Genomic DNA, 12,063 nt, shown 5'->3' on the forward strand with positions numbered 1-12,063 from the left:
AAAATGACAATACAACATATCAGAATCTCTGGGATGCAGCAAAAGCAGTAATAAGAGGGAAGTGCATATCACTGCAGGCCTATATGAACAAACAAGAGAGAGCCCAAGTAAACAACTTAACCTCACATCTTAAGGAACTAGATAAAGAAGAACAAAGGCAACCCGAAACCAGCAGAAGAAAGGAAATAATAAAAATCAGAGCAGAAATAAATGAAATAGAGAACAGAAAAAATCAATAAAACAAGGAGCTGGTTCTTTGAAAAGATCAACAAAATTGACAAACCCTTAGCAAGACTCACTAAGGAAAAAAGAGAAAGGACTCATATAAACAAAATCCAAAATGAAAGAGGAGAAATCACCATAGATATCATAGATATACAAAGAATTATTGTAGAATACTATGAAAAACTATATACCACTAAATTTAACAATCTAGAAGAAATGGATAAATCCCTAGAACAATATAATCTTCCTAGACTGAGTCATGAAGAAGTAGATAACCTAAACAGACCCATAAGCAGGGAGGAAATAGAAACAACTATCAAAAACCTCCCAAAGGCCCTGGCCGGTTGGCTCAGTGGTAGAGCGTCGGCCTGGCGAGCAGAAGTCCTGGGTTCGATTCCCGGCCAGGGCACACAGGAGAAGCTCCCATCTGCTTCTCCACCCCTGCCCCTCTCCTTCCTCTCTGTCTCTCTCCTCCCCTCCCGCAGCTGAGGCTCCATTGGAGCAAAGATGGCCCGGGCACTGGGGATGGCTCCTTGGCCTCTGCCCCAGGCGCTAGAGTGGCTTTGATTGCAACAGAGTGATGCCCCGGAGGGGCAGAGCATCGCCCCCTGGTGGGCGTGCCGGGTGGATCCCGGTCAGGCGCATGCGGGAGTCTGTCTGACTGTCTCTCCCCGTTTCTAGCTTCAGAAAAATACAAAAAAAAAAAAAATCTCCCAAAAACTTAGAGTCCAGGGCCAGACGGCTACACTAATGAATTCTATCAAACATTCAAAGAAGATTTGGTTCTTATTCTACTCAAAGTCTTCCAAAAAATTGAAGAAGAAGCAATACTTCCAAACACATTTTATTATTATTTTTTTTTTCATTTTTCTGAAGCTGGAAACAGGGAGAGACAGTTAGACAGACTCCCGCATGCGCCCAACCGGGATCCACCTGGCACGCCCACCAGGGGCGACGCTCTGCCCACCAGGGGGTGATGCTCTGCCCATCCTGGGCGTCGCCATGTTGCGACCAGAGTCACTCTAGCTCCTGAGGCAGAGGCCACAGAGCCATCCCCAGCGCCCGGGCCATCTTTGCTCCAATGGAGCCTTGGCTGCGGGAGGGGAAGAGAGAGACAGAGAGGAAAGCGCGGCGAAGGGGTGGAGAAGCAAATGGGCGCTTCTTCTGTGTGCCCTGGCCGGGAATTGAACCCGGGTCCTCCGCACGCTAGGCCGACGCTCTACCGCTGAGCCAACCGGCCAGGGCCCAAACAAATTTTATAAGGCCAATATAACCCTCATACCAAGAGCTGGCCAGGACAACACACACACAAAAAAAACTACAGACCAATATATCTAATAAATACAGATGCTAAAATCCTAAACAAAATACTAGCAAATCGAATACAACAACACATTAAAAAAATAATTCATCATGATCAAGTGGGATTCATCCCGGAATCACAAGAATGGTTCAACATATGTAAAACAGTTAACATAATACACCATATCAACAAAACAAAGAACAAAACCCACATGATCCCATCAATAGATGCAGAAAAGGCATTCAATAAAATACATCATTTTATGTTTAAACCACTCAACAAAATGGGTATAGAAGGAAAATATCTCAGCATAATAAGGCCATTTATGACAAACCATCAGCTAACATCATATTAAATGGCAAAAAAGCTGAAAACTTTTCCTATAAAATCAGGAAAAAGACAAGGCTGCCCACTCTCTCCACTCCTATTCAACATAGTGCTGGAAGTTCTAGCCAGAGCAATCAGACAAGAGAAAGAAATAAAAGGCATTCATATTGGGGAAAGAAGAAGTAAAGGTTTCATTTTTTGCAGATGATATGATCCCGTACATCAAAAACCCCAAAGACTCCATAAAAAGACTATTAGAAACAATAAACCAATACAGTAAGGTCTCAGGATACAAAATTAATATACAGAAGTCTATTGCCTTCTTATATGCCAACAATTAAACTTCAGTAAATGAACTAAAAAAAATAATCCCTTTCACAGTTGCAACAAAAAAAAATAAAATACTTAGGAATAAACATAACAAAGAATGTAAAGGACCTATATAATGAAAACTACAAAGCATTCTTAAGGGAAATTGAAAAAGATAAAATGAAATGGAAAAATATTCCTTGTTCTTGGATAGGAAGAATAAATATAGTTAAAATTACCATATTACCCAAAGCAATATACAAATTTAATGCAATTCCCATCAAAATTCCAATGTCATTTTTTAAAGTAATAGAACAAAAAATCATCATGTTTATATGGAACAATAAAAAACCCTGAATAGCCAAGGTAATCCTAAGGAAATAGAACAAAGCTGGCAGCATCACAATCCCTGACTTCAAATGATGTTATAGAGCCATGATAATCAAAACAGCATGATATTGGCAGAAAAATAGACAGTTAGACCAATGGAACAGAATAGAGAGCCCAGAAATTGAACTACATATATATGATCAAATCATTTTTGATAAAGGAGCCAAAAACACACAATGGAAAAAAGAAAGCCTCTTCAATAAATGGTGCTGGGAAAACTGGAGAGCCACATGCAAAAGAATGAAATGCAACTACAGTTTGTCCCCTTGTACCAAAATTAATTCAAAATGGATCAAAGACCTAAATATAAGACCTGAAACAATAAATTACATAGAAGAAAACATAGGTGCTAAATTCATGGACCTTGGCCATAAAGAACATTTTATGAATTTGACTCCAAAGGCAAGGGAAGTGAAGGCAAAGATAAATGAATGGGACCACATCAGACTAAGAAGCTTTTGCTCAGCAAAAGAAACTGATAACAAAACAGACAGCCAACTAAATGGAAAATGATATTTTCAGACAACAGCTCAGATAAGGGCCTAATATCCAAAATATACAAAGAACTCACAAAACTCAACAACAAACAAGCAAATAATCCAATAAAAAATGGGAAGAGGACATGAACAGACACTTCTCCCAGGAAGAAATACAAATGGCCAATAGATATATGAAAAGATGCTCATTTTCACTAGCTATTAGAGAAATGCAAATCAAAACTACAATGAGATCCCACCTCACACCTGTTAGATTAGCTATTATCAACAAGACAGGTAACAACAAGTGTTGGAGAAGCTGTGGAGAAAAAGGAACTCTCATTCACTTTGGTGGGAATGTAAAGTATTACAGCCATTATAGAAGAAAGTATGGTGGTTCCTTAAAAAAATTAAGAATAGAACTACCTTATGACCCAGCAATCCCTTTACTGGGTATATACCCCCAAAACTCAAAAACACTGGTACGTAAAGACACATGCAGCCCCATGTTCATTGCAGCATTGTTCATAGTGGCCAAGACATGAAAACAACCAAAAAGCCCTTCAATAGAAGATTGGATAAAGAAGATGTGGTACATATACACTATGGAATACTACTCAACCATAAGAAATGATGACATAGGATCATTTACAACATGGATGGACCTTGATAACATTATACTGAGTGAAATAAGTAAATCAGAAAAAAACTAAGAACTGTATGATTCCATACATAGATGGGACACAAAATTGAGACTCAGGGACATGGACAAGAGTGCAGTGGTTACCAGGGGGAGGGGAAGAGAGGGGAGGGAAGGGTGGGATGAGGGGAGGGGCATAAAGAAATCCAAATAAAAGGGGATGGAGGGCAATTTGACTTTGGGTGATGGGTATACAACATAATCAAATGTCAAAATGATCTGGAGATGTTTTCTCTGAATCTATGTACTCTAATTGATCAATGTCACCCTGTTAAAATTAATTGTCTAAAATTAATAAAATTAAAATTAAAAAGTGGGGAAAAAAATACCTCTGACAAAATTTAGATCTGCAAAGCTTAAGCCTGAGACATTGGACTTGGCAATAGGGGTGAAAAAAAATAAAGGATACTTTTGATTCAGCCATCAAAAAAAAAAAACTTTCAATGACAGAAGCTGTAATCAGCAAACAAACGCTGATTGATCAGCTGTTCATTATAAACTTTAAGTGGAAGAATTTATCCTGATGAACTCCTAAGAAACAATGAAAAAAGTCTCAATAATTAGAAAAATAAAAACGATTTAATTATAAGATATAGAAATTGATCAAGGAATTAAATTGACTTAATGGATTTTATTCAAGGAAATACTTTTTCAGTGGAAATTCCATGGTAGTCACAGAAGTCTGAACACAATATTCTTATTTAAAATGGCACGTCCTCTGGTGTCCTCAGTTTTTTTTTTGGGTTCTGTCCTGGTGCAGGGATGACCCCGGCCAGGCCTGGGTGCCGCATCTGTGTCAGTACATCAGATACAGAAAGTACAATTTCCAAGCCTACTATATTTCTCTGTTCAGACCTGCGTGAACTGCAGCAACGCGGCCAAACCCCATGTTTGCTTTGGTGCCCGGAGTTAGGAAAAGTCTCCAGGGGACCGTTATGCTCACCATTGGTAAGTTTAAGGAATAGCTGTCCCAATGGAAAAACGTTGTCAGCTGTTTTCCACTACATCGCTATAGTTGTGATGATAGAAATGTTGTCCTCGTGGGCCTGAGGTGCTGTGTCTTGCAAAAGCTGAGTTTGAAATAAAATATTTGTTTAATGATTAGTTCTCCTACAGAAAACCCTGCAAAGAAATTTAGAAAAAGAACATATTAGTTAATGCCCTCATAGTGCAAATGAGGAGGAGAGGAGAACTCAAGAGTGCAGCAGGGAGGCCAGTCACTGTAGTACTACAGGAACAGCTGCTGACCAGAGCCACCACGCTGTGGAGCTGGAGTTTCTAAGTCACAGCCGCCGGAGCTGCCTGCTAGCCATCGCTTAGAGAGCTAAATGATTCCTGCTGTCTGAGCATTGTGTGAGCAGAACCTGGAGAGTTGCTTTGCTCACCCTTAACAAAGATGACTGGCAAACAGCCAAGTTAACTGGACATAAAGACTTGGCCTAAATCCTACTAGCCAAGGTGGGAGAGGGCTCTATTTGGTTTGCATTTACAATATTTCAAAACAAAACAAAACAAAAGCTTTTAGCTTGATAGTCCTCTCACATTATTTTATTGTAGGGAGTATGATGGGTGAAGGAGTCTGTTCGAGCAGGCTTTCCAAACAGCCCTGTTCCAATAATATAATACAATCAAAAATCACCCATGCATATTCTTCAAACTGAAAAACTCCTAAAGCTCCAGATGACCCCAGAGTCAGCTATCTCACTCTTCCTCCTGTATCCAGATCTCTCATCTTCTAGTCCCTTCAACAGGGCCTCACTGAGGTAACCCAGCCTCATGTCTACTCAACCCTGTTTTTCCAGCTCATACCGTTCCTTAGAATCTCAAAATGTTTTCCAAGAAGACCCTGGACTATCCAAGTAAGGAATAAGGAATTTGGACATAGAATTTGTAGGTCCCCCATCTCCCTCTCTCCTAGATGGTCATGTTAATGGTGACCTTCTGGAGTCAAGGTTCCTATCTCCATTGTCTACATAGTGGATGACAAATGGTAGGACTTGCTGGTGAGGTCCCATAGAACTAGCACCCCAGTGGGCCTTGGAGAGCCAGTGGTGCTCAGCTATGACCTATAAGAGGGATAATCTCTACTCCTAAATATTTGAGACAAGAGAAAAATACAGCACCCCTTAGCTCCCTGGTCCAGATATCAGTGACCTTGTGCCAGGAACTGCTTCTCATTCCATCTGGGTGCCCTGCAGCCCCGAGCAGAGAGCCTGTCACTTAACACCAAGCATTTACTTATCAATTCCAGATCCTTCCCTAGGAGGCAAACGTCCACCTGCACTTGCTGGGTTATGCCAAGATCTTAACGCAAAACTTTCCATTAAACTGGCAACAAATACCTTCTGAGCACATGTGAACAGACCTCAGTTACAAAGATTATAAAATTGAAAGAGTGGACCCCACACAGCTTTGTGCCATGAAGCTTGAAAACCTAAGTGACATGGCCAGTCTCTAGCAACATTTGATTAATCCATACAGGTTCGAAGAGAGACAGAACCCCTAAGTAAGGAGGACACCTAAAGTTCAAAGTTCTACCTCCAAAAGACACCATGCCTGAGTGAGAAAAAATGACACATTTTATCTACTTCTTGGGAACCAACAATTCCCACCTGTTGTGAATAAGTATTGAGCACCTACTTCGTAGTTGTGCTGGGAAACATTCAGTATAGAGAGTTCTCCAGCCTCTAAGTGTCTTATGTCAAGCCAGAGAGGTGATAATTCAACCACATGAAGACTTAACCAGCAGCACAACAGCAACAAGTGTAAGGTGCTGTCACTTATGAAGCATTTCTAATGAGCAGGTTGCCTTCCCATCACTTTACATCTGCTCCTCCGCGTTCATTCTCTTACATGGGGACGTAGTTGTCAGGGGACAGCGGGTGCTGCGTATCCCACATCCCTTTCAGTACAGGCACTATTTTTGCACCATATTCTCTCTAATCAAGGCTGGGGAACATATCTGGCATGTTTTTATATTCTTTGCAATCCCCAGCAGGAAAAATCCTTTCTCGTGGTTGTGAGGAGTCATTAACTTAGCCTACGCAAGCATTTGGAGCAGAGACTGGCCCACTGTGAGCTCCTGGAAGGTTGGCTGGTTGGCAATGGGGTTTTCTGCCAGTAGGCTGGGGAGAGGTTAGGTACCCATGGAACTCATTATTCCAGGCTAACAACCAACAGAAATGCAAAGGCAACCTGACCCGCCATGCTGACCCGGAGCCTGGACTTCTGCCTTGCGCTGTTTCCTCACTTCTTCAGCCCCCCTCCCATGGCCATTTGGCCTCCACTTCTCACTCTCTTTGGACTTTCATCCACACTCAACTGGAACCTGGTGGCGCCCAAATAGCGGGTGGGTGTCCTGGGTTAGATTCCTAGCCAGGGCACACAGGAGAAGCAACCATCTGCTTCTCCAGCCCTCCCTCTCAGCTTCTTTCTCTCTCTCTCTCTTCTCCTCCTGCAGCCATGGCTCAGTTGGAACGATTTGGTCCTAGGCACTGAAGATGGCTCCGTGGTCTCTGCCTCAGGCACCAAGAAAAAGCTTGGTTGCTGAGCAATGGAGCAACGCCACAGATGGGCAGAGCATCGCCCTCTAGTGGGCTTGCCAGGTGGATCCCAGTCGAGGCACTAGTGGGAATCTGTCTCTGCTTCCCATCCTCTCACTGAATAAAATGTAAAAAATAAAATAACATAAATAAAATAAAATATAAAATAAAATAAGGGGCTTCACTCACCCTGTTGGGAATAGGGGCAGAGAACTCCCTCCCATTCTTTTTCTCAGAGCAACTGCCTTAGAAATCTCATCACTGTAAATACTTTCCCTTCATTTTGAAATATCAAGGGAGCCACCACCCCAGTGTCTCAGCTTCTGTGAGACACTAGGAGCTGAACTCCAGTGGACACCAGACTCAAAGATGCACAACTCCGGTCTTCGATGTGAGAAGTTTGTTTCCCACCATGGACAAAGCTGGGGAGCTAACATAGGTGGTCACCACAACTCCCAGGTAAAGTTAGGATGGACCCTGCATGACCAACAGTACCATCAAGTCCCCTTACTGGACCTGTGTGTGTGATGGGGTGTGTCTGCCAGTCTAGATGGAGGCCACTTTCCTCCTTTAAAATCTCTAAGCAGAGTGCCTGTGATGCCCATCACAGTCTGGCTTGATGCTTATTCAAAAACACAAGCATTTTCTTCCCCTGCTGCTTTGTGGAGAGAATTTATGAATTGAGTGGTCACAACACAGACCATAAGGCCCACAAAGCCAAAAATATTTACTATCTGGCTTTTTACAGAAAAAGTTCACCAACCCCTCTTCTAAATCAACATGGGACAGGCTATGAGAGAGAGCCATGTAAGATCTGTCCCTGAAACGTATACTGTTATTAAGCTCCCTTTTACCTGCAAAACTGTCATTCTCTGACTTAAGACGTGCACTCTCCCCAGGGCAAAACCAATCCTGGCCACCACCTCCTCGACCAGTGTGGGTTCTGGCTCTCTTTCCCTGTATAGCAATCCTCTCCTGCTGGGTCTCCCCAGAGCATTATGCGGAGGGTTTGCCTCTGCTTGGAACTGGCCCAGGCTCACAGCTTCCTGTGGGTCTGCAGGAGCCCTTGGAGGGCAGAGGGCTCTCCTTACAGTTTGCCTTCAGGGTGTGTCCACAGGGAGGTTCCCGGGCAAATAGGTAGAGCCCAAGTACTGCTCAGCCCAGGTACTCCTGAGGGTTCCTTCTTGACAGGCACTTGCATCTCTCTCCTTCCCACCCATCGCCACTGACCTGCGCCCACTGGCCAGGAGCAGCCATGTCTTACCTCTACCAGGCCTCAGGGCCCCAGAGGCACCCAGTTCCTGGGGATGCCCGCAGCACCCACTCCTCAAACCAGAGCTTTGAGCAGCTAAGGCAAGAGTGCCTGCGGAAGGGCATCCTGTTTGAGGATCCTGACTTCCTGGCCAACAGCTCCTCTCTCTTCTACAGCGAGAGGCCACAGATCCCCTTCGTGTGGAAACGGCCAGGGGTAAGTGCAGCCATGAGGAGGAGGTGGCTGTGGGCGGGGGGTGCCACGGCTCAGGAGAGGACAGAAAGGAGAGGAGGGGCTACAGGGTGATCTGTGCACACCTGCTGAGTCTGTTGTGGAGAAGCTGTGCAGTGTGAGGGCAGGAATGACGCACAGGGGGCACACACCAGCAAGTGGGGAATGCTGGGGGATGGTACCCAGGGCATCTGGCTGCAACCCAACCCCAGCTCTCCGACTCCCACAAAAGCTGCCAGAGTCAGAAAGGGTCCTGTCCAGAGGTGGTGAGTGAGCGGGGCTCAAAGCTTTCTCCAGGACAAATCTCAGGAGACATGTCCTACTGGAACCAAGGGCAAACCTGCAGAGAGGGTGGGAAGCCATTGGGATCCCCCCAAGTGGGGGTTACCACTAAGGTCACCTGTGAGGTGACCCAGGGCTTCTGGCCATGCTGTACTGAATGCTCAGGGCGGTGCACACTCACTCAGCAGGTGCCTGCCCTGGTGTGATGATGAAGGGAATACCAGGAAGCAAGGCTCCCTCCTCAAAGCCTGAGTCTCCCTTCCCGGAAGGGAGCCACCATCCACACTGCCCCACCCAACAGTCTGGAGGTCCCAAAGGGGTGCCAGCTGGTACTTGGGACAAAGAGTCAATATTTGCCATGCTAAATTAGTCTGGGCTCGACCTCTGACCGGGCACCACTGGCTCTCATTCCCTTGGGGTGGGTACTGGCCTGGGAGCGGCTCCTGTGGGGGCAGGTCACTATGGGCAAGGAGTGCTGGACCTAAAGGTAAGACTGAGTGCTGGCCCCACCCTGCTGCTAATGTGTCCTGTGACTAGCACATCACCTAACTGTTGTCCCAAGCCTCAGTCTTCTCACCTGTCGAGTGGGTCAGTAATAATCAGTGTGGGTCCAAAGTCCAGCACACAGACATTTTTCAATACATGATGGCTGTTATCATTATTGCCCTTACTGGCACTACCATCATCATCTTCATCATCAGCTCTGAGTCTCATCATACATAAGGGCAGTCAGGGTTCATCATGTCAACCTCCTCCCTCTCTCCCTGCATTCAATTAATGTCAGTGTTTTACCCAAAACAGCCTGGGCTCTCAGGGCCCGGTCCAAAGTGCACCACACTGTTATAGATGCAGTGTAAGCTCTTTACTGCTGTTTCCAGCTGCAGGCCATGTATGTGCGTGTGCATGTGCACATGTACAGGCATCTGTGCACACATGTGCATGTGTGCACATGCATGTGCTCACCTACATGCCATCCTGCTCTGGTGCACGTGTACACTGTTTCTAGTTCTCTAGTGTTTCCTAAGTCTGACAAGGTGATCCCGGGAGGGCTGAGCCTTCCTCCTGCGAGCAGCTTTCTCCCCTTCTGAGCTGGTCTCCCTACCCCCAGCCCTATACATCCCCTGACTGCCCCAGGGCCACTCAGTGCCCTCAGGGGGCTCAGTGCTGCCTGGGAATGAGGCAGGGCTCCCCATGACCCGCTGCCCTTGCACCCCATGCCCCTTTCTCATGGTCACTGCTCCCACAGCATCCCCATCCCCTCAGGCCAGCCGGCCAGCATGCTCTATTGGCAGGGAGACTTGGACTCCTGCTCAGTGGCCTCCCCTCAGAGCCGTCTTGATCTGCAAGCACCTGGTGTCTCTGTGTCAGCACCAATGCTGTGTCACTGTAGGTGTGGGCGCACCTGTGTGCTGCCTGAGAGCCATGTTCGGGGAGCAGGAGCTCCTTTGTCTTGGCCCCACTGCGCCTCAACCGTGATAACAACCACAAGTTACTATGGCAACAGCCAATAGTTACTATGGCCCAAGCAACATTTCCTGTTGACCAGAATTACCTCACTGAATTTCAAACAACCCTGAGAGCAGGGCATTATTGTAACCCTGGTCGACTGAAGAAGAGACCAGAGCCTGGAGGCTAACACCACACAGGACAAGGACATGGCAGGTCTGGTCCCAAGGCCACTGCACTCACTAGCACACTGCTTCCTGATGGAGGGGGGGCACTTTGTTGCCCTGAAAGCACAGTGTGGTGGTTGGCAGAGCAGGACATGGGTGTGAGCCCACCTTGGGCAGCCCTTTCTGCCCTCTGCCTCTCTTCCTTCTGGCAGAAAACACCACCTCCATGGACAGCAACCCTTCTTACAACTAGATGACCTCCTCTCTGACCCCAGACACAATTAGCCTGTGGGACAGTGAGTGATTGTTTATACAGGGGAGCTCTTAGGATCAACACCTGTGGAAAGGATGGGGAAGAATTGGGCAGAAGAAGCTGTGGGTTGTGGTGTGGCCCCATGAAGGCATCAGCCAAGGGCATGGGGCTAGGGGCTGGGACAGTTCCTCAGAGTGCTCCGCAGGGGATGACAGGCCCACCTGTGTCTGTAAACCAACACCAGCAGCCTCTCCCCATCTGGGAGGGGAAGGAGGAGGGTGCCCCACCCTTGTACTCCACACCACTAACCCCTGGCTTTGACTGTAACCCTGTAGCCTACTATCCACCTTTCCTTTGTCAAAGCTCGACTTTCTCGGAGATCATCGCTCTTCCCAGACACAGATGTTTCCTATTCGGGATGTGAGGGTGGGGAGGCTGGGGCTTTGCACTGTATCTGATAGACATCTGGGGAATCTGGGACTGAGGTTCTGCTTGCAGGATGAAGCTCCAGGTCCCTGGTTCGGGAGCATAGGGGGCAGCAGGGAAGTGGTCAGTTTCCAGTGTTCCCCCAAGGCCTCTGTGGCTGGACTGCTGCTGCACTTCTGTTCAGCATGTCTGTGGTGCATGTTGGGCAGCAGCTGCCAGCTGCCCAGTGAGATCATGCGGCAGGGTGCCCTCCTAGCACCACCTTCTTGGCAAACACAGCTGTGCCTGCGGACGGGAGTGGCACACCCAGCAGAGCAGCTGAAACCAGAAAAGTCAAGGGGACATCGGGGAGGAGGGTGCTGTGCAGCCAGCTTTGCACTCCAGAGAGCCCAGGGCAGGGAGCACCGAGTTGGATATCCTGGGGGCTTGGTGTGGGGGTGGGGTGACCAGCTAACTTGTAGAGAAAGAGCTCACCCCCAGTGGGTGTGGTCTGCACCAGGCCTTGTGAGAGGGGCTGTGGGTCTGAGCAAGTAGGAGCTGGTCAGAGATTGGGTATCCCAGCCTGATGGGGAGACAGCCACATGGGTGAAGAGCAGTTCACCAACAGCCTGGCTTCCTGGGCCTGCAGCCCAACTTCCTCGGCTCACAATTGCCTTGGCCTCGGTTTTCTTCCCAACTCCCTGCCTGCCTGAAACCATTTGCTTTCTTCCATGCAATTTCCTCCCCCACTTCTC

The 12,063-nt window shown here is 46.9% G+C and overlaps 1 protein-coding gene across 2 annotated transcripts in view; it reads left to right on the top strand.

The window, feature by feature from the left end:
• The first annotated feature begins 8,456 nt into the window (after positions 1-8,456).
• LOC136401231 (calpain-9) overlaps positions 8,457-12,063 on the top strand; it is a 41,369-nt gene continuing 37,762 nt past the window's right edge. For both annotated transcript variants that reach the window (XM_066379128.1, XM_066379138.1), the window contains exon 1: positions 8,457-8,740. In XM_066379128.1, the coding sequence (XP_066235225.1) occupies positions 8,528-8,740 (213 nt within the window). In that variant the 5' untranslated portion in view covers positions 8,457-8,527. The remainder of the gene's footprint in view (positions 8,741-12,063) is intronic.

This window comes from Saccopteryx leptura, chromosome 1 (assembly GCF_036850995.1).
Source record: "Saccopteryx leptura isolate mSacLep1 chromosome 1, mSacLep1_pri_phased_curated, whole genome shotgun sequence".
NCBI classification, from domain to species: Eukaryota; Metazoa; Chordata; class Mammalia; order Chiroptera; family Emballonuridae; genus Saccopteryx; species Saccopteryx leptura.